The following is a 23,128-nucleotide window of genomic DNA, read 5'->3' on the forward strand; positions in this document are numbered from 1 at the left end:
GGGGGAAGGGAGAGATGGCGAGAAAATTTGGAACTCAAAATCTTGTGGAAGTGAATGTTGAAAACTAAAAATTAATAATTTTTTTTTTTAGGCAATTGGGGTTAAGTGACTTGCCCAGGGTCACACAGCTAGTAAGTGTCAAGTGTTTGGTCTGAGGCTGGATTTGAACTCAGGTCTTCCTGACTTCAGGGCTGGTGCTCTATCCACTGCACCACCTAGCTGCCCCAAAATTAATAAATCTTAACAATTGTTTTTTACATGTAATTGGAAAAAATAAAACTGTAAAATTAAAAAACAATTTTAAAATTGTATTGCTTTAATTACTAGTGATTTGGAGATTTTTTTATATGGTTATTGATAGCTTGGATTTCTTCCTTTAAAAGCCACTTGTTCATATCCTCTGTCCATTTACCTATTGTGCAATGGTTCTGTGTTATGAACTTGAAAAACTGTTAATTTTCCTTTATTTTACTGGAGAAAGTTATCTGCAAAGATGTTTCCCTTCTAATTTTAGTGGTCTTCAATTTGTTTGTGCAAAACCATTCAATTCTATATAGTCAAAGTTCTCTGTTCTACTTTGTGATCCGCTCCCTCATTTAGAGACACAAACTCTTCATGTAGCTATAGGTCTGAATGGTAATTTCTTCCTTGAGCTTCTAACTTGCCTAAGACCTCATTTTAAGTCATCCACCCATTTGGAGTTTTTCTTGGCATATGGCAGGATATGTTGATGAAGACCTAATTTTTGTCAACTACTTTACAACTTTCCCAGCAGTTTTTCTCAAATAGTGAGCACTCAACCCATTACTTGGGATCTTTGGGTTTATCAAACACTATGGACTTGTGCTCACTTGCTTTTGTATGCTGTATACCTAAGCTGTTCCTTTGATAAACCTATTTTTTAGCAGGTGCCAAATCGTTATAACGATTGTTTTGTAGTATAGTTTGATATCTGGTACTTACATTGTTTCTTTCCACTTTTTTCCTCATTACCTTTTGAGTTTCTTGACTTTTTTCCTCTAAATGAATTTCATTATTATTTTTCCCACTTTATAAAATAATCTTTTGGTAGTTTAATTAGCACAACACTGAATCAGTAAATTAATTTATGTGGTATTGTCATTTTTATTATACTGGTTTAAACGGTGTAATAAATGTTTCTCCAGTTTTTTAGGTCTGTCCCTACTTCTGAAGCATTATATGGCTGGAGTCAAACAATTACTGAATGTATCTGAGTAGATACACTCTCAAATATTTTGTGTCTTCTGTAATGATTTTGAATGGAATTTTTCTTTCAGGTTTTTCCTCCCAAGTTTTGTTAGTAATGTACCAGGATGACCGAAGATTTTGGTCGATTTGTTTTATATCCACAACTTTACAGAATTTATTGTTTCTATTAATTTTTGACACCTCAAGGTTTTCTAAGTAAATCATACCTTCAAAAACTCCCACTATTTTTGTTTCCTCTATTCTTGTGTTTATTACCTTGACGTTTCTTCCTTAAGACTACAGTTGAAGCATAAAAGATTTTGCCCTCATTTTAAACACTATGTGAATCTTTACATTTCAAGTGTGTTTCTTGTAAGCAACATATTGTTGGATTCAGTTTTCAAATCAATACCACTCTTCTCTTCCATTTTATGGGTGAGTCCATCCCATTCACATTCATGATCATGACTTTTAAGTGTGCTATTTCCCTCCATTTGGTCTTTTTGTGTTTATTACTCACTTTACTCCCATTCCTCTCTTTAAAAAGAAAAAGGTGGCAAAAGAATTTGGCTACACATGATCTGATAAATGATACAACCTGTTTCTTCTTTATTTTCACTTTTCTCTTCCTTTGCCCTACCCCTGATGCCAGTGTTTAACTATTTCTTCATTTCCTTTTGATTCCTCTTTCAAATTCCTAAAACATTGTTTTACTTCCCTTTTATATTCTGTACTCACTTTTAAACCTGTCTCTCTTTCCCTCTTTTGTCCCTGTCCCCTCCTATTCCCTTTTGAGTTTACCATATTTCTATATTGAGACTGATATGTGTATATGTGTGGGTGTATTCTACCATTTGATTGTACACCATACAGAAGACAGAGCCCAGGACTTGGCATCAGGGAGACCTGAGTTTACATCCAGCCTCAGACATTTACAAGCTAGCTCTGTGATCCTATGCAAGTCACATAACCACTCACAACCTCAGTTTCCTCATCTGTTAATTGGGGATAATAGAAGCACCTTACAGGGTTTCTGTGAGGATTAAATTAAATAAGATATGCAAAATACTCTGCAAAATTTTAAACTCTTATGTAAATGCTAACTGGAAGTGAGGTTCATGAGATGTCTCCCACCTCTGCTTCCATGATATCTTGTGCACCTCTACTGTTATCTCCTTTATCAACTCACTATCCCACTTGCTACAGTTTACAAACCTTTTCATCCCTCCCCAAATCTCCTATGGCTCCCCCTCTCACCACCCTTTCAGCTTATCCTTGCTTCATATTTTACAGAATAAAAACTGAAGCTGGAAGCTATCTCTAACTTATCTCATCACTCTGATGCCTTCTGCACTATCTCCTCCTTCATCCCTACTCATAGCTAAAGCAAACCTCTCTACCTGCACAAATGATCCCATTTCATCCCATCTTTCCCAACAGATTGGTCACTCTGTCATCCCCACTCTAATTTACCTTCAAGCATTACTGGTCTACTGTCCCCTTTCCTATTGTCTACAAACATACCCATATCTTCCCAATCCTTGAAATATCCTCACTTGATCCTTCCATTCCTGCTATCATCCTATACTTCTTCTTCCCTTTGCAGTTTAACTGTTTGATTCTTTAAATCCCTTGATTAAACTCTCATAATTGGTGTCTCCAATTTCTCTTCTCTCTCCTCTCACTCCCTTCTTTATCCTTTATAATCTGGCTTCCAACTTCATCATTTCACCAAAACTGATCTCTTCAAAGTTACCAATTATCTCTTAACTGCCAGATCCAATGGGCCTTCTCACAAACCTCATTTTTCTTGATCTCTCTGCAGCCTTTAACAAAGTTGATTGCACTTCCCTCCTGGATGCTCTCTTCTCTCTAGTTTTTAAGGATACTCCTCCCTCTGGTTTTCTTCTTCCATATGTCTGCTCCTTTTAAGTCTCCTTTGCTGCACCATCATACAGGTCACGTCCACTAAGCATAAGTATCCTACAGGGCTCCTTTCTAGGCCACCTTCTCTTATTCCTCTATACTACTTCATTTAGTAATTTCATCAGCTCATGTAGATTTAATTACCATCTCACTCCTGATGACTATCAAATCCACCTATGTGGCATAACCTCTCTGCCGATCTCCAGTATTACACCTCCAATTCAGAGTTACCTTTAGATATTTCAAACTGGATGTCTGATAGACATATTAAACTCAATATGGGGGCAGCTAGGTGATGCAGTGGATAGAGCACTGGCTCTGGATTCAGGAGGACATGAGTTCAAATCCGACCTCAGACACATAACACTTATTAGCTGTGTGACCCTGGGTAAGTCACTTAACCCCACTGCCTAAAACAAACAAACAAACAAACAAAAACCAAATAAATTCAATACGGCCAAAACAGAGCTCATTATCTTCCCCCCACACACACACACCTTCCCCACTTCCAAACTTCCCTGTAGCTGCCTAGGGTACTACAGTGCTTCCAGTACCCTAGGTTCACAACCTAGATGTCATCCTCAATTCCTCCCCATCTCTCAGCCCCCATATCCAACATGGTACCAAAGCCTGTCAATTTCACCTTTGTAACATCTCTTGAATATATATGTTCTCTTTCTCTCCTCTGACACTGCTCCCACCCTGGTGCAGGCTCTCATCACCTCAAACGTGGATTACTGCAATAGCCTTTTTGGAGTTCTCCCTACTCTAGTCCATCTTCAATTCAGCCACCAAAGTTATTTTCCTAAAGTGCAGATCTGACCATATCACCCCCGATTCAATATATTCCAAAGGCTCCCTGTCGCCTCCACAAGCAAATATAAAATCCTGACTGGCATTCAAAGCTCTTCTTAAGATAGCCCCCCCTAGATGCCTATCAATTGGGGAATGGCTGAGCAAGTTGTGGTATATGAATGTAATGGAATACGATTGTGCTATAAGAAATGATGAACAAGTTGGCTTCAGAAAAATCTGGAAAGACTTGTATGGTCTAATGCTGAGTGAAGTGAGCAGAACCAGGAGAACATTGTACATGATAACAGCCACATTGTGCGATGACTAAATATTGATAAACTTAATCCTTCTCAGCAATACAAGGATCTAAGACATCTCCAGAGGCCTTGTGATAGAAAATGCTATCCACATCCAAAGAAAGAACTATGAAAGTTGAATTGCTACCTTTTTTTTCCCTTGGGTTTTGTTTCCTCTTTCTGATGGTTCCTCCTATTGGTTTTAATTTTTACTTACATCACCATTGTGAAAATATGTTTAATGGAATGTAAACGTATAGCCTATATTAGATTGTCCGCTGTCTTAGGAAGGGTGGTGGGGAGGAAGGGGGAGAAAAAATTTTAAATTCAAAAGCATATGGAAATGATTGTTGATAAATCAAAGTAAATTAATAAAATAAATTTTAAAAAAAAGATAGCCCCTCTAATAGAGCACCAGCCCTGGATTCAGGAGGACCTGAGTTCAAATCCAGCCTCAGACACATAACACTTACTAGCTGTGTGATCCTGAGCAAGTCACTTAACCCCACTGCCTAGCCAAAAAAAAAAAAAAGACAGCCCTTGTACCCATTTTCCAGTCTTCTTATACTATATATCCTGACACATACTCTCTAATCAAATGACGCAGGCCTCGCTGCTCCTTTAACATGACACCCCATCTCTCGGCTCCAGATACTTTGTCTTGGTACCCCCACATACGGAAAGTCCTCCTTGCTCATCTCTTGCTAGCTTCCCTGGCTTCCTTCAGGTCCCAGCTAGAACTCTACCTTCTACAACAAGCCTTTCTTGATTCTCTTTAATTTAGGGCCTTCTCCACATTATTTCCTATTTTTCCTGTATATAACTTTTATGTACCTAGCTGTTTGCATGTTGTCTCTCCAACTACATCGTGAGCTCTTCTACAGCAGGGATTGTCTTCTGCCCTTCTTTGTATCTTCAGCATTTAGCACAATGCCTGGCACATAGTAGGCACTCAGTAAATGCTTACTGAATGACTAAATGTAATGAAGAAACCTCTTGAAGGCAAAGAAACAGCTGAGGGAATGATGCCTGCAAGACATTGTACTCTATAATATTCATTCTAAAGTGACTGTCCTAGATTTTTAAAGATTATAAATGAGAAAATTGTAAATCAAAAGGCTGGAGTCTGTTCACCATGGCATAATTAGATAAGGATTTTAATATATTGGTATTATTGGCATACAGTGGAACAAAAATACTTTCTAATAATATCCTTTCTTAATTTCTCCTGAGTGCTACTTTTTAATTTTAATACTACCAATTTGGTTTTTCTTCTTTAAAAACATCACATTAGCTAATGGTTTGTCAATTTTATTGCTTTATCATAAAAGCTGCTAATTTTTACATTCAATTTTTATTTTAATTTTTTTACACTTCTTTGATTTTTTCAGAATTGTTTCTGTTGGTATTTTATTTCTAATTTTGTGATGTTGATTTTTTAGGGGGTTGTTTTTTAGCATCTGTGTGTAAATTCCAAACTATTCTGACTGTTTCAGAGTGAAGTGAGGTTCCACTGCTGCGCACTTCCCATATCAAAGATCATCAAAACACAAAGTCACTCCTGGCCTGTTTCACTCAACACCATGACCCATGAAGACCTTAGGGTGCTGAGTGGATATCGGTGCCACCCTGCTAACTATTAGAGGCAGCTAAGTGGCATAGTGGACAGAGCACTGGTCCCAGAGGGAAGACTGGCACTTAAATCCAGACTCAGACACTTTGCTAGCTGTGTGACCCTGGGCAAGTTACTTAAACCATTTGCCTCAAGTTTTTTCCAATTGTAAAATGGGGATAATAATATCAACTCCACAGAGTTGTTGGAAGGATCAAATGAGGCAGTATCTATACAGTGCTTGGCACACAGTAGGTATATGCTAAATGTTTGTTCCATTCCCTTTGCTTTTCTGTTACGATGCTTCCTTCTTATCAAGCCCCTTCCAACTGTTCATTTGTGATAATCTTTCTCTTTCTTCCACATTTGTATTTCAAAGTTTCTAATCAGCTCTAGTGTTTTTACCAGGAATGTATGGAAGTCCCCAATCACATTAGCGTTTCACTTTTTTCCCCTATGGGATTCTGCTCAGCTTTGCAGGGCAAGCTGTATTGGCTATAAAGCTATCTTTGGAATTCTGTGTTCCAAGATCCCTTATGGTTACTAGTAAAAGCTGTCAAATTTTGTGTGATCCTGAGTGTATTTCCTTAGTACTTGAACTGCTTCATGCAGACAAATTGAGGTATTTTTCTATGAAGTGGGAGCTTTGGATTTGGGCTACAACATTCCTGGGATTTTATCTTTTAGGGATCTTTTCAGGAAGGGATCAACTCCTCTAACCCTTATTTTGCACTCTGCTTTTAGCAGATCTGGACAATTTTCATTTATTTCTTGAAAAGTTCTGTTGAAATTCTCCAACTGATAAAGGGTCAAAAATATGAATAGGCAAATTTCAAAGGAATACAAGGTATCAGTGGAACAGAGACAAGCTATTTGGCTGAGGCAGAAATAAATCACACACTTGATTAGGCATCGCACAATTCTCCAGCTCTCAATACCGGTTAAGATTTTCAGGTTTGTGTTTTTGAAAAGCTTGTGGGGATTGACCCCTCAACCTTAAGCATCTGAAGAAAACTTTTCCATCCAATGATCACTTCTTAATAACTTGGCAATACCACTGAACTTCCTTTCCTCAGGCTGGATAAAGCCACAGCCATACCCGCTTCCTCTGTAGATTTTCACCAATTCCCCTGTATTACCAGTTTCCACTACTCACAAAACCAACTCATTAGTTTGCTTTACCCCTTTAATTTAGGGGTTAAATTTTTGGGATCACAGACTCCTTTTGTAATCTGGGGAAACCTATGGAGCCTTCCTCGGAATAATGCTTTTAGATGGTGAAACATGCTTCCTACTTCACCAGGAAGAGAAGTGAATAAAGAGACCTAGCTGGTCAGAGCAGATCAACACGTGGCTATGTTTTGCTTGACTCTGCTTTTTGGTTACGAGAAAGATGGGCTTTGATGGGGAGAATGTGGGGGCTAAAGGGATACAGTTATATCGATGGTAAAAGAGGTTAAACACTTCAAAGAAACAAAGTAGACTAAAGAGAACAGAAGGATGATTAGGGGAAAACAAGGAAGTGGGATGACTATGAATGCTAATGAGGCATGCCACCACTGGGTAGAGTGCTAGACTTCACATAAGGAACATTATGCTTCCTGGCTAAGACACTAGGTGGGTGAACTGGGAAAGTCAATTAAACTTTGCCAGCCTATTCCCTGAATTGTAAAATAATTAATAATAATAATAATAAGCGCTTTACAAACATGACCTGGTTTGATCCTCACAACAACCCTGGGAGGTAGGTGCTATTATTATTATTCCTATTTTTACAGATGAGGAAACTGAGGCAAACAGAGATGAAGCAACTTGCCCAGGGTCACACAGCTCATAAATGTCTGAAGCCACATTTGAACTCGGGTCTTCCTGACTCCAGGCCCAGTGCCCAATCCACTGCAACACCTGTCTGGGACAGCATGTAGCTTACCCAGGATGTTCCCACCATTTGCATCCTAGCAATCAGTTCCTTCCTATGAGGGAGAAGTATTTCCTGAATACAATTGCTATCAAGGGGTTTGTCTACCTCTTGGATGATGAAGTCATAATTAAGACGTGCCAGGAAGTTATCAGCTGCCCAGAAGATGTCTAGAAAACAGCAGCCCCCCTCACTATATAACAAGCCTCTGGGCCAAAGCCCCTGCTCCACAATGACCTCTGGAACCCTCCTTCCCTATGGACACTGCTGCCCACATAGCTTAGATGGGCAGGGAGTCACCAACCAGAATCCTTTGGGTAAGAAAACAGTCATTAACATCTCCCTGCTAGCTCCACCCTCCTATATGTACTGGATCTCCAATGGTACAGAATTTCCCCTTTACTTTGTTCCCAAGCACATACTGCAGTGCTCGGCACAAAATAAGCACCTGATAAATCTTGGAATCATTTTATTCCTTCATTCACTCTCTATGTCAGGAGGGAGATTTGTTCCCCCAGCCACTCATCTCTTTCCTCTTCCTGGCCAGGTGGGCTCTGAGGACAAAACTGTTCATGTTTCACCTTTCCTGTGACCTTCACCTGAACATTCTCCCCCCCCAGCCACTGGAGTTCTGTCACATGAGTACACTCAAGTGACCAATGCTGCCACAGCCCCATTTTCACCCACTCTGCTTCCCTTAAGTTATTCACATCCAGAGACAAGTGCCTGCTGTGGGTTTCATCCAACCAAATCTCAGGGATAATTCTGTGGTCAAATGTGCCTCCAGCTGGGATTTCCTGTTCCTCCTTCCTGCTGTTATTTACCTGAAATGATGCAGAATAATCAAAGTGGACTAGGAATGCACAAGCCATGAAAATAGCAATAACATCATCACTCAAAAACATGCCCAGAAGAGCTCAAAAGCTGACAGGGAAGGAAAGAGAACCACCCTGCTTCTGAAAGTTAATGTTAAACATTTTTACTCAAGAAACTACAAAAAATGAAAGATCAAATTATTTACTTGTTATATTTAAATAATTATGTATTTATATTTAATTTTTTTTTCTCTCCATTATTTAAGTTTTTCATGCTTTTCATGCTATCACTTCATTCACTCTAGGATGAGTCTTTTGATGCTCCACTCCCATCATTAAAAGTTTTCCCATATTTATTACATATTAAAGTTTTTATTCCAATGTGAATTCACTGATGATTAAAGTTTCACACCGACCAAAGGCTTTCCCACATTCACAACATCGAAAGGGTTTCCTTCCAGTATGAATTCTCTGATGAGGCTTCTCCTCCTAGTGCAGGTTTTTCTACATTCAAATAGTTTAATCCAGTGTGAGTTCTCTGACGGTTATTAAGGTTGTCCCTTTCACTGAAGGCTTAAAATGGTTTACTTTTATGTGAGTTCTTTTATGGCTATTAAGGTTGCCCCTCTCTCTGAAGGCTTTGCCACATTCATTACATGTAAAAGGTTTCACTCCAGTGTGGATTCTTTGGTGAGTAATGAGATATTCCTTTCAAATGAAGGCTTTCCCACATTTATCACAAAGGGTTTCATTCCAGTGTGAGTTCTCTCATGGATAATAAGGTATGTCTTCTCACAGAAAGCTTTCCCACATTCTTTACATTCAAAGGGTTTCACTCCTATATGAGATCTCTGATGGCTATTAAGGTGTGCCTTTCGAAGCAAGGCTTTTCCACATTCATTACATTCAAAGGGTTTCACTCCAGTGTAGATTCTCTGATGGCTAATAAGATTTCTCCTCCAAGTGAAGGCTTTTTGACATTCATTACATTCAAAGGGTTTTACTCCAGTACGGATTCTCTGATGGCTAATATGGTGGCTCCTCTCAGTGAAGGCTTTGCCACATTCATTACATTCAAAAGGTTTCACTCCAGTATGAATTCTCTGATGGGTGATAAGGGATGTCCTTATAGAGAAAGCTTTGCCACATTCATTACATTCAAAAGGTTTCACTCCAGTATGAGTTCTTTGATGTCTATTAAGGTATCCCTTCTGAAGAAAGGCTTTGCCACATTCTTTACATTCAAAAGGTTTCACTCCAGTGTGGATTCTCTGATGATTAGTGAGGGTTTTTCTGGTAGTTAAAGATTTCCCACATTCACCACATTCAAAGGGTTTCCTTTGAGAGTGAGATTTCTGATGCCCAATACATATTCCATCATCACTGAAGCTTTTGTCAGATTGTGTAGATTTCAGTCCCATGTGAGTTCTCTGATGTTTACTAAGTGCTTCCCTGTTCCTGAGGGTTTTCCAACACACATCATATTCAAATGGATTTTCTCCAGTATGAATTTTATGTTGTACATTAAGATTAGATTTTTTGCCAAAGGCTTTCTTTCCAGATGCATCATACTTATGGAATCTTTCTCCCATGTCACCTCGCCATTGTGGAAAAAAGACTGGCCCCAGGTTCAAACGCCTAACAAATGTGCTACATTCAGGTACACTCCCCATATTAAAGGCTTTTTTCAGAGTGATTGCCACTTGTTGGAACTGTCTCTCCTGGTGGCCTGCCTGTCTCCCTAACCTACCTTCCCATTCCTCAGTTTCTCCCATCCTGGGATACCAGTTACTATCCACTGGCAATCTCTCTTGGGCCAATGTTCCTGAGCAAACACCCTCAGTTAAAAGTGAATCCTTGGTTTTGCATCTAGCGTCCGGACTCAGGTAATCTGAAATAAACAAAACTGTGTCAGAAAATTAGGACAGGCTTGAAAGCCACAAGCACAATATAAGTAATTAAAAGACATAATAAAAGATCCTAAGCATCATGCACAATCCTCTTTGTTTGGTTATATATATGGAAATGCCCATTTTATTTCATGTTTGTCAAGGTAAGAACAAAAATACATCAATTTCTAATAGAATATACTATTTGCAGGTAAGTAAAAAGGTAGAAACAAAGGAAGGAGCTCAGAAAATTACTCGATGAGAAAATTTTGTACTCTACACTTAAATCTCTAGCAGAATCAATTTTTGTCTCTTAAAAAGTTGATGTGGAAAAAAAAGTTGAAAATTTTTTTTTTGAAAAGTTGATGTGAATTTATTTGAGAAGACATGAACAGTGCTACCCTCCTCCTGATGGAGCTGGTGAACTCTAGATGCACAAAAGACTTGCATTGTGGACATGACCAAGTGGGAACTTAATTTGGTTTATTTTTCAAGCAGGTTTGAAGAATTTGAGGTTGGAAAAAAATATATGCTATTTAAAAAATAAAATTGAATAACTGAACAAAGTACAAAGCATAAAGTTTATAAAATAATACTGTGCCCTATAAGTACAGAGAAAAGGAAGCATTGACCACGTGTGACGAGAGAAATGAAGTGATGCAAACACAAAGAGATCCCAAAGCATGTCAGCACAGCTGAGGCAGCCAGAAGGTGACATGCCTTAAAGGAGAGAGACATGGTGCTCAAAATTTAGGCCACGAACCAGGGGAAGCAGAGGACCCACTGCAGGGGGCAGGTCACACTGACACCCTGGGGGCTAAACCCCAAGAATGGATGAGCATGGCTTATGCAAAGGAAGCAGGAAAGATGAAAGGGGGTGGGGGGGGAGCAGCCGAAATTAAAAAGCTCAATTCATGAGGAAATGGAGCAAAGGAATGGTAAAAGCTTATTGGAGGAAATCTGGCCGGAGGCCAGAGGAGGGAAGAAGGCATGTGATTCTGTCAGGGGAGTACAATGCAGACACCTGGAGAGGAGGAGGGACCAGAGGAAGAGCTAGGGAAAGGACCAGAAGGAATGAGAGTGCAGTGACTAGGGCTTCAGGGCTCCAGGCATCCACTGTGGCTCACCTTCTGCCCACAGCAGAGCAGTTTGTGCTGTTCTTGATGGACCTGGCCCCGTACTGGCCATGGGGGAGGAGAGAGTGAGAAGTCCAGGATGACTCCAAGGTTGGGAGCCTGAGGAACTGGGAGGGGGATGGTGCCCTTGACAGTCACAGGGGAGCAGATGGGGGGAGGGGGAAGATGTTTAGAGGGAAACATGCGTTCAATTTTGGACATGCTGAATTTAAGATATCTACTGGACACTGATCATCATTTAAGATCAATTGAGCCCCAATAAGGGCCAAAAACCTGAATTGATCTTTTCTTCCTGAGTGAGCTGAGAATGCCCCTTCCTGTGTCAACAGCTAAAGCTGATCAAGAGCATTCTTCTGTTCATGACCACTAAGGTACCTTTCACCCAGACACTACCTTGAATAAGGGGGCTTTTCTTATCTTGATATTCTATGGTGGTAAAGGAAGCACAGATATCCTGGATCTGACATTTGCCTATCAATTAACAAAGACATCCTGAGTCAGGGTTTAAATGTGCTGCTAAAATTGCTTGACTCAGTCAGAGTTAAAGCTCTGCCTCCATGTAACATGTTACATGCTGCTACTTTAGGGGAATAAAACAATATGGATTTATTTATCATCTAGTTTGTTGCCTCTTTAACCAACTTTCAGGTCGACAACATTCGATTTGAGATGTCTTAAAGGCATTTGGAGATGAGAGAGTGCAGGTCAGCAGAGAGATTGGGCAGGAAAGGTATATTTGAGAATCATCAGCATAGAGGTGGTCATTAAATCCACGGGAGCCAAAGAAATACGGAGGGAAAAGAAAAGTGGGACCAGAACAAGTCTGTGGGATCCCCGTCTTCAGTGGTCTTGATATGAATAAAGATCTAGCAAAAGAGATAGAGGTGGAGCAGTCAGACAGGAGCATGACGTTATGGAAATCTAGAGACTGATGGTGTTGAGAAGAGCGGGATCAAAAGTGTCAAAGACTGCAGAGAGGCCAAGAAGGATGAGTACTAATCAAGGAGGCCATTGCATTGGGCACTTAAGACATCCCTGGAATTTTGGAAAGAGCGATTTCAGTAAACAGAGAGATGTGAAGCCAGACTACAGAAAGTTAAAAAAAAAATGAGGAGAAAAGAGGTGGAGGTGCCATTTTGGACAGCCTTCTGGAGGAGTTTAGCCACCAAAGAGAAGGGAGATATGAGACAATAGCTAGCAGGGATGGATGGAGTAAGCAAGGTGTTTTTTGAGCACAGGGAGGAGAGATGGGTGTGTTTATAAACCGTAGTGAGTGAAGCAGCCAGCAGACAGTTGAGACTGAAGATAAGAGACAGGGTGGGGCTGATGGAAAGGGCAATCTGCTTGAGGAGCTGTGATGGGGCAGGTCACTGGTGGAGGTAGAGGGGTTTGCCTTAAAAAAAAAGAAGGGTTACTTCTTCATGTGAGACAGGGATGAAGGAGAAGAGAGTAGCAGAAGGCATCTGGGGGATGGGAGGCGAGGAGAAGGGGAGAAGAGGAAGCTGTTGCCAAATGCCCCTCAGGAGACCAAAGCACAAGACCATGTTCTCCCGTGAGAAGGGGAGGAGCAGATAGCCATGAAGGCAGGAGGAGGGCAGAAAGGTCACTGTAGTGAGTGTGACACTGAGTCACTGGGAAGGATCAGAAGGGCTGCCTTGCAACAGGACTCAGGTGAGGTCACCCAACACAAATCTGTAGTGGACAGAGTCAGCAGGGTTTCATGATTTTCTTCAACCAAGGGGAGAATGATGAGCAAGAAAAAGAAAATACATTTGTCTTCACTGAAAAAAAAATTTTAAATAAAAACTTCAAATTACATCAGAAAAAAAGGAGGTTCAAAGAAGGGAAAGGACCTCTACTTGAGGTAGATGAGATGATGATAATTAACAAGAGGGAGCAATTACAAGTTCTCTGAAGAATGCAAAGAAAAGTGGCATGACTCCATCAGCAATACAGCCACTATTTTTGCCAATTTGTACAAATGGGTTTTAAAGCGGCTCAGCTGATAGAGGATTGGGCCTGGAGTCAGGAAGATCTGAATCCTAATTCAGCCTCAGACAATTACCAGCTGTGTGACCCTAAGCAAGTCACTTCACCCTGTGTGCCTCAGTTTCCTCATCTGTAAAAACGACCTGGAGAAGGAAAAGGCCAACCACTCCAGTACCTCCACCAAGAAAACCCCAGATGGGATCATGGAGAGCTGGACAGGACAGTTAAGGACTGAGCAACAGACGCCAAGAACTCACATCCCTTTCGGACATTCTTAGAGGCAAAGCTCCAGATCGAGAGATTCTGAGGAACGGTTTGTTCTTTGGAAGATTTTGACCATTTATCTCCCGCTGACCCAAGACAACCGAGGAGAAAAAGGGAGGGAAGACCAATCACTGCAATTGAAAAATAAATATTAGAAACCTTTTCTCAAACAAGAAAGAGAGAAGATGGGCTTCCTTCTCTGGCAATGCCAATGTGTGGAGGCAGAGACGCCTGGAGGGCATTTTCCTCAAGTCAGAGATAAGGAAGGAAGCCGGTGCCACACAGGTGTGGGGGCTCTGAGTGCCGCCCCCGAGTGACCGCCTGACCGACTGCTTCCAGTGGCTTCCCTCTGCCCACCTGTCACTCACTCACCTGGGCAGGGGCCTCTGGGGGCTCCTACCTCGGGCATCCATGGCGCTTCTCCTCTCTCCAACAGGAAGATCATGGCGGGTTTGGACACTGGAAGCCCTGATCGTGGGGAGAGAGAGGAGAAAGGACTGGGACACAAAGCCACCTCAGAGTCCAAGCCGGGCCCCTTCCTCACGGAAAGAAACAAACGCTAAGAAAGTACGGAGAGCGACGAGACAAGGGGCCTCAGACGGCCACCCCCTGCTGTATCGGGTCCAAGTTCAAGGGGAGGTCACATCTGCTTTGGGCTCGAAAGAAAATCAGCGACAGTGGGGTCTTTGCCTTTCTAAAGTCTTAGCACATTTCCGAGAATTGTGCACCGAAGGAAAAAGAGTGCAGGGAGGCCAGAGCCTCAGGCCAGCCCAGGGGAGCGCCACTTTTACAAGGGGGGGATATATGAAGCAAACCCACCCTCCCCGGGCACCGATGATTCCAGCCCCCCCCCCACCATCCACACCGGTCACCGTTCCCGAACCACGCAGGCCCTTCAGAGCCCCCCGGCCGGCACAGGGAGGACGCACAGGGCAGGCGTGCTCACCCACAGCCACCCAGGTTCCCATAGTTCTCCAGCATCACGTCTCGGTAGAGGGCCCTCTGGGCCGGGCTCAGGCGCCTCCACTCTTCCCGGGAGAAGTCCACGGCCACGTCCCTGAACGTCAGCGGGCGCTGAAACACAAACCCTCCGCTGTGAACCCGGGACCGCCCCCCACGCGGGAGACCCGGGGGATGACGTCACAGAGGGCGGAGGTGGGGGGGGCGCGGGCAGAGCCCGGGAAGTGCCCGGAGCGGCTGCCAGGGACCCAGGCACAGGGCACGGGCAGGGCCTCCCCTGGCGCCCTCGGTGATGGAGGGGGCAGGAAGAAGGCCCACTGATGAGGCGCCTGCTGTGTGCCAGGCCCAGGCTGAGCCGCCCCTACCCTCCAGGAACCCACGTGGGGGCGCCCTCGCGGTGGCTGCAGTGGGGGAGGGGGCTGGAATGCACGTGCCGGAGGGGGCGGGGCCGAGAAGGGAAAACAAACACCACGTGACCGGTGACGCGATCGTGCTCCGGGGCCTATCCCAGGGAGTTGACCAGATCAGGAAGAGGGGCGCTGGACACGCTGGTCAGGCCGAGACACACACACACGCACACGCATGTTACACTCCCACGCGTATGGGAGCCTCAAGGCCCTTCCGCAGAGGCAGGCTGTTCCGCCCCCGCGCATGCGCTGACTCACCCCCGCCCGAGGCCGTCTTTCCGGGATCCTCATTCCCCCTCCTACCCCACGCGGCCGGGCGAGGCTCACAAGTGCACAAGAGACCGGGAGCCACTCCTCTGGACCGTCAGATTTTCTAGCAGGAGCCGGCGCCGCAGCAGGCCGGGGGGGGGGGGGAGCTGGGCGGGGCGCGACCTCTCGGCCAATGACGGCCATCAATGGCGGGTTTCTTAAGCCCCGCCCAGTCACCGCCTCGGTCCCGCCCCAGCCCTCCATACAAAGGCCCGTCCCTTTCGCGGACCACTCCCCCCCTTGGCTCCCAATCACAAACTCAGCTTTCCTCTCTGACGCTCCCCAACTCTCCAATCACAGAACTCTTCCCCTTTCTTTCCCGGCGCCCCCCCCCAATGCCCCAACCCCATCCCTCGCTTCCCTGCCCGCTAACTGTCCCATCCCAGGCCAGACTCTGTTTCCTCTGCCCCGCCTCAACCCTCCTTCACTGGCCTGTCCCCTCTCTCTCGCTGACCACACCTACCTGCCAATCACACTCCCAGCTTGTGCCTGTCAGGCCTTCAAGCAGGCCCCGTGCCCCTGCTCCTCCAGGATCGTCTCAGCATCGGTACTCCATAAACTCGAGTGGCTCCCTAATACCCCAGGATGGAATGGAAAATAGTCTCTGTTTGGCGTTTCAAGCCATTCACACCATGGCCTCCTCCTCCCGTTCCAGCCTTCCCCCTTTCTCCCCCCCCCCCCCCCCGCAAGTCTAGGCCACACATTGGAACACACTTCCATTTCCAGACCCCGGGCCTTTGTCCTCTCTCTCTGTGCCCCATACTTGGGATCTGGCCCTGCCTCAAACCTGGCTTCTGAGTGCCCTTCATCTCATATCCCTTCCTTTCTGCAGGAGGCCATAGCTGCTTACCCCCACTCACACAAATCACACTCTATGCTGGATGGATGGATGGATGGATGGATGGATGGATGGATGGATGGATGGATGGATGGAATGGATGGATGTTTGGATGGATGGACAGATGGAGAAGATAGATGGATTGATGGACAGAAAGAGGGATGGATACATACCGTACCATACCATACCATACATACATACATAGAGACAGCTAGGTGATACAGTGGATAGAGTACCAGGCCTAGAGTTCAAATCTGGCCCCAGACTCTTACTAGCTGTGTGACCTTAGGCAAGTCACTTCACTCCTTTCCTCATCTGTAAAATGACAAACCACTCCAGCATCTTTGCCAAGAAAACCCAAATGGGATCCTGAACAGTTGGATGGAACTGAACAACAATACATGGATAGACAGATAACTGGATGGATAGATAGATAGAATTGATACGTGGATGGAGAGAGAGAGAGAGAGAGAGAGAGAGAGAGAGAGAGAGAGAGAGAGAGAGAGAGAGAGAGAGAGAGAGAGAGAAATAGATAGATAACTCAGAAGGAGAGCTAAATTCCTGAGCTCAGCAAGGTGGCTTTAGGCAGATGCAGACTCAGTTATAAAATTAATACAGCATAAAATCAATTACATTATAGAATCAATGCAGCAGAAATCAACACAGAAGAAACCAGAGGTAATATTAATTTTGATCTTTTCAAAAGGGAATTAACAGGTTGGCACAAATGGGACAAAACCTTGCCAAAGGAACAAATATCCTGGAAATTATTCTAATCCATTCTGGATGAAATAGAAGCTAATGACTTCATGAGAAAACAAGAAACATTAAAACAAAATCAATACTGGAAAAAAAATGTAAGGTACCTCAAAGGAAAAACAAACTGACCTGGAAAAAAATACAAGGATAGAAAATTTAGGAATCATTGGATTGCCTGAAAGCCATAACCCCCACTTACCATAAAAGAGCCCAGAAATAATGATTCAAGAAAACTGCCCAAATCTCAGAAATAAAAGGCTGGGTAGAAATAGAAATAATACATTGAAGGAAGGAAGGAAGGAAGGAAGAAAGAAAGAAAGAAAGAAAGAAAGAAAGAAGAGAAAGAAAGAAAGAAAGAAAGAAAGAAGAAAGAAAGAAAGAAAGAAAGAAAAGAAGAGAAAGAAAGAAAGAAAGAAAGAAGAAAGAAAGAAAGAAAGAAAGAAAGAAAGAAAAAGAAAGAAAGAAAGAAAGAAAGAAAGATCCCAAGAACATTGCCAAATTCCAGAGCTTCTCAGTCAAAGGAAAAATACTGTAAGTGGTCAAAAACAAAGAATTCAGGTACTGAAAATCACACACGAAATTTAGCAGCCACCATTATAAAAGAGCAGAGTTTGGAATAAAATATCCCAGAAGACAAAGGATATACAGTTACAACTAAAAACAATTTACCCAGCAAAACTAAACACAGAAGATAAAAAATGGATTACTAATGAAATAGAGGACTTCCAAGCCTGCCTGATGAAAAGCCCAGAGCTGTGTAAAAACTTTGAAGTGTCAACACAGAAGTCAGATAGAAATATTTAAAAATGTAAACATGAAGGAACAGTCATAAACTCAACAATAAATTGTTTACATTCTAATATGGAGAGATGATATCTGTGTCACCTCTGAACCATCAAGGGTCATAGAAGGAGTCTGATTAGAAGGCCTGGGAGTTGTTCTGCCATCTCTTGATGATCTTGAAAGAAGAAAAGCAAGGGAGGGGAAGAGGAATATACAGAAGGGGAAGGGAGAAGAAGGAGGGGGAAATTGTCTCATGTTATTGGGGCATGCAAGTAGAAGTCTATACAAACAAGGAGGAAGCTGACACTTGAACCTTACTCTCATCTGAACTGGTCAAAGGAGGAAAGAACACACACACACACAAATAGAAAAATATTTCACTCAACAAGGAAGTAGGAGGGAAAGGGGAGAAGGAAGAAGGGGAAATTAGAGGGACAAGAGATTAAGGGAAGGCTTAGTCCTAAGCAAAACAAACTCTATAAGGATATACAAAAATATGTATGGCTCTTTTCAATGTGGCAAACAGTTGAAATATGAAGGGGTACCCATCAACTGAGGAATGGCTGAACTCTTTAGGGTGTATAAATGTGGTGAGATACTAATATGCTGTAAAAAATTACAAGGGGAATGGTTTCAGAAAAATCTGAAAAGACTTACATGAACTGATGCAAAGTGATGTGAGCAGAACCAGAAAAACACTGTACACAGTAACAGCAATATTGTAAGGATAATGTTGTGGTGACCTCATTATTGTATGCCTGTGAAACCTGGACAGTATACCGGCACCATGCCAGGAAACTGAATCACTTCCATTTGAATTGTCTTAGGAAGGTTCTGAAGATCACCTGGAAAGATAAGGTCTCAGATATTGAGGTCCTTTCTTGAGCTAAACAATCAAGCATTCAAACTCTACTGCAGAGAGCAGCAACTCTGATGGACTGGCCACATTGTTCCAATGCCAAAAGTATGTTTGTCTAAAAGACTTATTTTATGGAGAACTCACACAAAGCAAGTGCTCACATGAAGGTCAGAAGAAGGGCACTCTTAAGATCTCTCTGAAGAACTTTGGAATTAATTTTGAGACATGGGAGACACTAGCACAGGACTGCCTAGCATGGCGTGCCCATGTCAAAGAAGGTGTTGCACTCTGTGGGCAGAGCAGAATTGCAGTAACTCAAAAGAAACATGAGATGCACAAATTTAGACAGCTCGACTCCAAATGTTCACGTGGATTGTACCACAGGCCTGACCTGTGGTAAAGCCTTCCAATCTTGGAGTGGTCTGATCAGCCACAATCGGAGACACCGTACCTTGACCCCAACATAGTGATGTCATTTTGGTCCCCTTCAAGAACGAAGGACAACCACCAAGGATGATCAACTGGGAAAGCTTTGGCTACTCTGGTCAGTACAATGATCCAAGACAATTCTGAAGGACCCATCATGAAAAATGCTATCCACCTGCAAGGAGAGAACTGAGTGCAGAAGCATACTTTTTTTTTGCTTTCTTTACTTTTCTTGTTTATGTGTGTTTTACTTTGCAACATGGGTGATATAGAAATATATTTTGCATGACTTCATGTATATAATCAATATTGCATTGCTTGCCCTCTCAATGAATGGGGAAAGGTCAGGAAAGAGGGAGAGAATTTGGAACTCAAAATTTTAAAAAATAAATGTTAAAAAAAATTATATGTAATTGGACAATATTTGTTGGAAAATAATGGTATACACACATATAGGAATGATGTAAAAGCTTTTTTAAATGGTAAAAAGGATGGTTTCAGAGGATCTTGGGAAGACCTGGATGAAATATTACAGAAGGAAGTGAGCAGAACCAAGAGAATAGTGCATACAATGAAAACAAAAATTTTAAGAAAAACAACCTGGAAAAACTTGAAATTCTGATCAGCAAGATGACCAATCATGCTTCCAGAGCACTCATGATGAAACATTCCACCCACCTCCTGATAGAGAGGTAAAGGTCAGAGTGCAGAAGGAGATACTATTTTTGGATATGGGCAATTTGGAAATTTGTTTTGCTTAACTATACATAGGGGTTTTGTTTTTCTTTCTCAATTGAAGGGCAGAAGATGGGAAGGAGAGATTTTTGCCAATTAAAAAAAACCTAAAATTCAATTAAAAATGAATTTATTAAAAAAAAAATAAAATGACAGTGTTAGACTGGATTAAGAAAAGAAATGACATGAAACATATTCAACCCAACAGAGAAACAGGAGGGAGCAGGGATAGGGAAAGGGGGGAGGGCAGGAGCTGGGTGAGCAGAGGGTGGATTAAGGAAGGGATTATTCATAAGTAAAACAACACTAAGCTCAAAGCAAGGAATGGGGAGTTAAATGGGGGGGAAAGAGAAGCCAACAGTGACAGAGGCACCAGAGATTCATTTAGTTACAGAGGAAGAATCCAGGCCAGTCATGCTCACTTCAAACCCAGTTTGGTCCATGACTCTCAAACCCACTTCCCCACCTTTGCCCCAGAGGCCTTCTCATGTCAGCAAGGCCTGAAACCTACAACCTCCTGTTCCATAACTTCCATTTGGCCAAGTACCCATGCTAGTGATGTTCACGTCTAACCTAACTTAGCCTCCAATTCCCCCAACTATTTTTCCACACTTCTTCTACCTCTCTACCTTTCATTTGGTGTGCAATCTTCCTCCATTAGAACATAAGTCCCTTGGGGGCAGGGGGCTGTCTTTCTTTTTTGGCTGTATTTAAATTCCTGCTGCTTAGCACAGTGCCTAGGACATAGGAAGCCTTAATAAAGGCTTTATCTATCTCTCTGAAGTGAGTCCAGAGAACTTCAGCCTTAGCAACTCTCAGAGAAAAGGATCATTTGAGAAAAAAAAATACAGGGTGAGAATCAGCATGTTTTGATTCTTTTTTAATTTTTAATTTTTTTGCTTTTTTTTTTCGGGGGCTAGCCAATGGGGTTAAGTGACTTGCCCAAGGTCACACAGCTAGTAAGTGTTAAGTGTCTGAGGCTGGATTTGAATTCAGGTCCTCCTGACTCCAAGGCCAGAGCTCTATTCACTGCACCACCTAGCTGTCCCCCAGCATGTTTTTACTACATGATGAAATACGGAGTATGCTTGAGGGTTGATTCACAATGACTCCTGACCTTTGTGAAAGTGATCTCGACCAATGCCCTTTTGGAGATGGAGACCTTGGAAACAATTTGAAAAAACTTTCTGACGGCATCATTACAGTGTCTCTCAGTGTGTGCACCTCACCCATGCTGGTGGTTCAGAGCATTAGGAAAGTCCAAATCTGCAGAGACTATCAGACAGTGAACAAAAGAAACAAAGTGGGTCAATGCACCATACCATGAGTCCATGATACCCTAGGGTAGTTGCTGGACAGCCCATTGTTTACAGAATAGGACCATGCTATGCACACTGTCAGATCAGAGTTGCAAAGCAGTAGAAAGCAAAAACAGATTTGATGTGCTCAGCAGGATTTTCCCAGTTTGACCATAAGTCCTAAGTTATCTCAGGGGTACCGGTCATGTATGGACAGGATGGAGTTATGAATTACTTGAATACGATCGTGTGTCATCCACCACCTTTGGGAAGATCAGGCAAGAGGGTGAGAAGAGGCCAATGAGTGTGTTCCATTGGCCAGGTTCCACAGATGCTGATCTAAAGCTCCCCAGAGCCTCTGGCAAGCACGGAACCAGGAAGCATCTGAACCAGGAAGGCCAGATGGTGTCAGTCAACCATAGGCAAGGCTATGACTTTCCTAAGATTTGTTGCTGCTGTCAGAAATACGTGAATCATCACCTAAGACATTCGACAGTCTCACTCATGTGGCTGAAAAGAATCAAACCCAAAAGGTCAAGAAAGGCCTTTTCAGGGCCAATTGAAGATTGGTAGGGCAAGAAATCCCAAAAGGCATTTAAGGCCTTTTTCAAGCGTCCCACAAAGAAATCAGTGTTGGCTTACAAGCAACCCAGAAACGGCTTTCTGTTGTTCTCTAATGCTAGTCTGGAAGGCTCAGGAGCAGGCTTGTACCAGGAAACAGCCACTAGTTGCTGTCACAGTCGAAGACAGAATTTCATGACAGTGAGATTCCTTCTCCTCTACTGGACCTGGACTTTGGGTGCAAGGGAGCTGTCAGTAAGCTCCAAGGACAAGCATATTGTGCTTAATTTCACAGAGACACTGACCATAATCCATTGATACATTCTGACAGAGCTAAGCCAAGCTGGACCTGTTTACTGAAGAAGAGTGATGGCTGTAGCCAAATGGGTAAACATGGTCACTGTTGTAACTTAGATTTGCAGATTAAACATTCAGGGGGTGGTTTTGTGTGTTTTCTTGTGCGTCTGTGTGTCTTTGTATGTTTTTACTTCTAATGAAAACAAGATGTAACCAGTCTCTGTGTGAAACCAACCAGTCAATCCAGCATAGCAGTTGTTACCTATCTACCATCAAGACCAGACAAGATGGCGGAGTAGGAGGAAGCAAATAAAGCTTTCCCCCATCTAGCAAGCTCACTAGACTGAATCCTAATCAGTAGAGCCAAGAAAACAAAATATAGTGAGTCATATTTCCAGGCTAGTTTGGCAAAGGAAGCCGGGAAAATCTGCAAACACTAGGGACCAGATGTAGCCAGGAGCAGATCTCTAAACAAAGCCTCAAAGAAGAACATAGCTTGGCTCCAAGTTCAACTAGAATTCCTAGAAGAAAGGAAGAAGTCTTTATTATTTAAAATTATTTTATGGATTAAATGAGTCCACTGGGAAAAATTAGAAAAGAAATGAGAGCTATGGAAGAAAGAATTGGAAAAAGAATTAACAGCTTGGCACAAGAGGCATAAAAACTGAAAATTAGAGTGGACAAAACAGAAGTTACTGGCTCCAGTAGTTTAAAAGAGATGTTAAAACAAAGTCAAAAGACTGAAAAAATAGAAGAAAATAGAAAGTATCCCATAGGGAAAATAACTGATCCCTTTGTAAAAGCTTATTGATATCAATTGGTTAATCAACGTGGGAAGGAACACAAGGGATAGAGGCTCACAAATGGTCATTTTAGAAGCCAGGAATTCTTGGGTTTACTCTTAGAACACTGACAGCCTGAGTAGTCAGCCACCCTCGGGGAACACAACCAGCCAGCACAGTGTGAATTGGGCCAGTGGCCCCAAAGAGGGGCAGATTTCTTTTCAAACAAAGTGTCTTTCATCCACACATCAAGGTTAAGAATTCC

At 42.7% G+C, this 23,128-nt stretch overlaps 1 protein-coding gene across 1 annotated transcript in view; it reads right to left on the bottom strand.

Moving 5' to 3' along the window:
- LOC110197822 (uncharacterized) overlaps positions 1-15,707 on the bottom strand; it is a 35,645-nt gene extending 19,938 nt beyond the window's left edge. The window contains 6 exon segments of the mRNA XM_020971865.2: positions 9,094-9,314; positions 9,317-10,462; positions 13,843-13,980; positions 14,250-14,317; positions 14,796-14,923; positions 15,475-15,707. Of these exon segments, the coding sequence (XP_020827524.2) occupies positions 9,094-9,314; positions 9,317-10,462; positions 13,843-13,980; positions 14,250-14,317; positions 14,796-14,923; positions 15,475-15,669 (1,896 nt within the window). The 5' untranslated portion in view covers positions 15,670-15,707.
- Positions 15,708-23,128: the final 7,421 nt, after the last annotated feature.

Source organism: Phascolarctos cinereus, unplaced genomic scaffold (genome assembly GCF_003287225.1).
Source record: "Phascolarctos cinereus isolate Bilbo 61053 unplaced genomic scaffold, phaCin_HiC Scaffold_726;HRSCAF=1367, whole genome shotgun sequence".
Lineage (NCBI taxonomy): Eukaryota > Metazoa > Chordata > Mammalia > Diprotodontia > Phascolarctidae > Phascolarctos > Phascolarctos cinereus.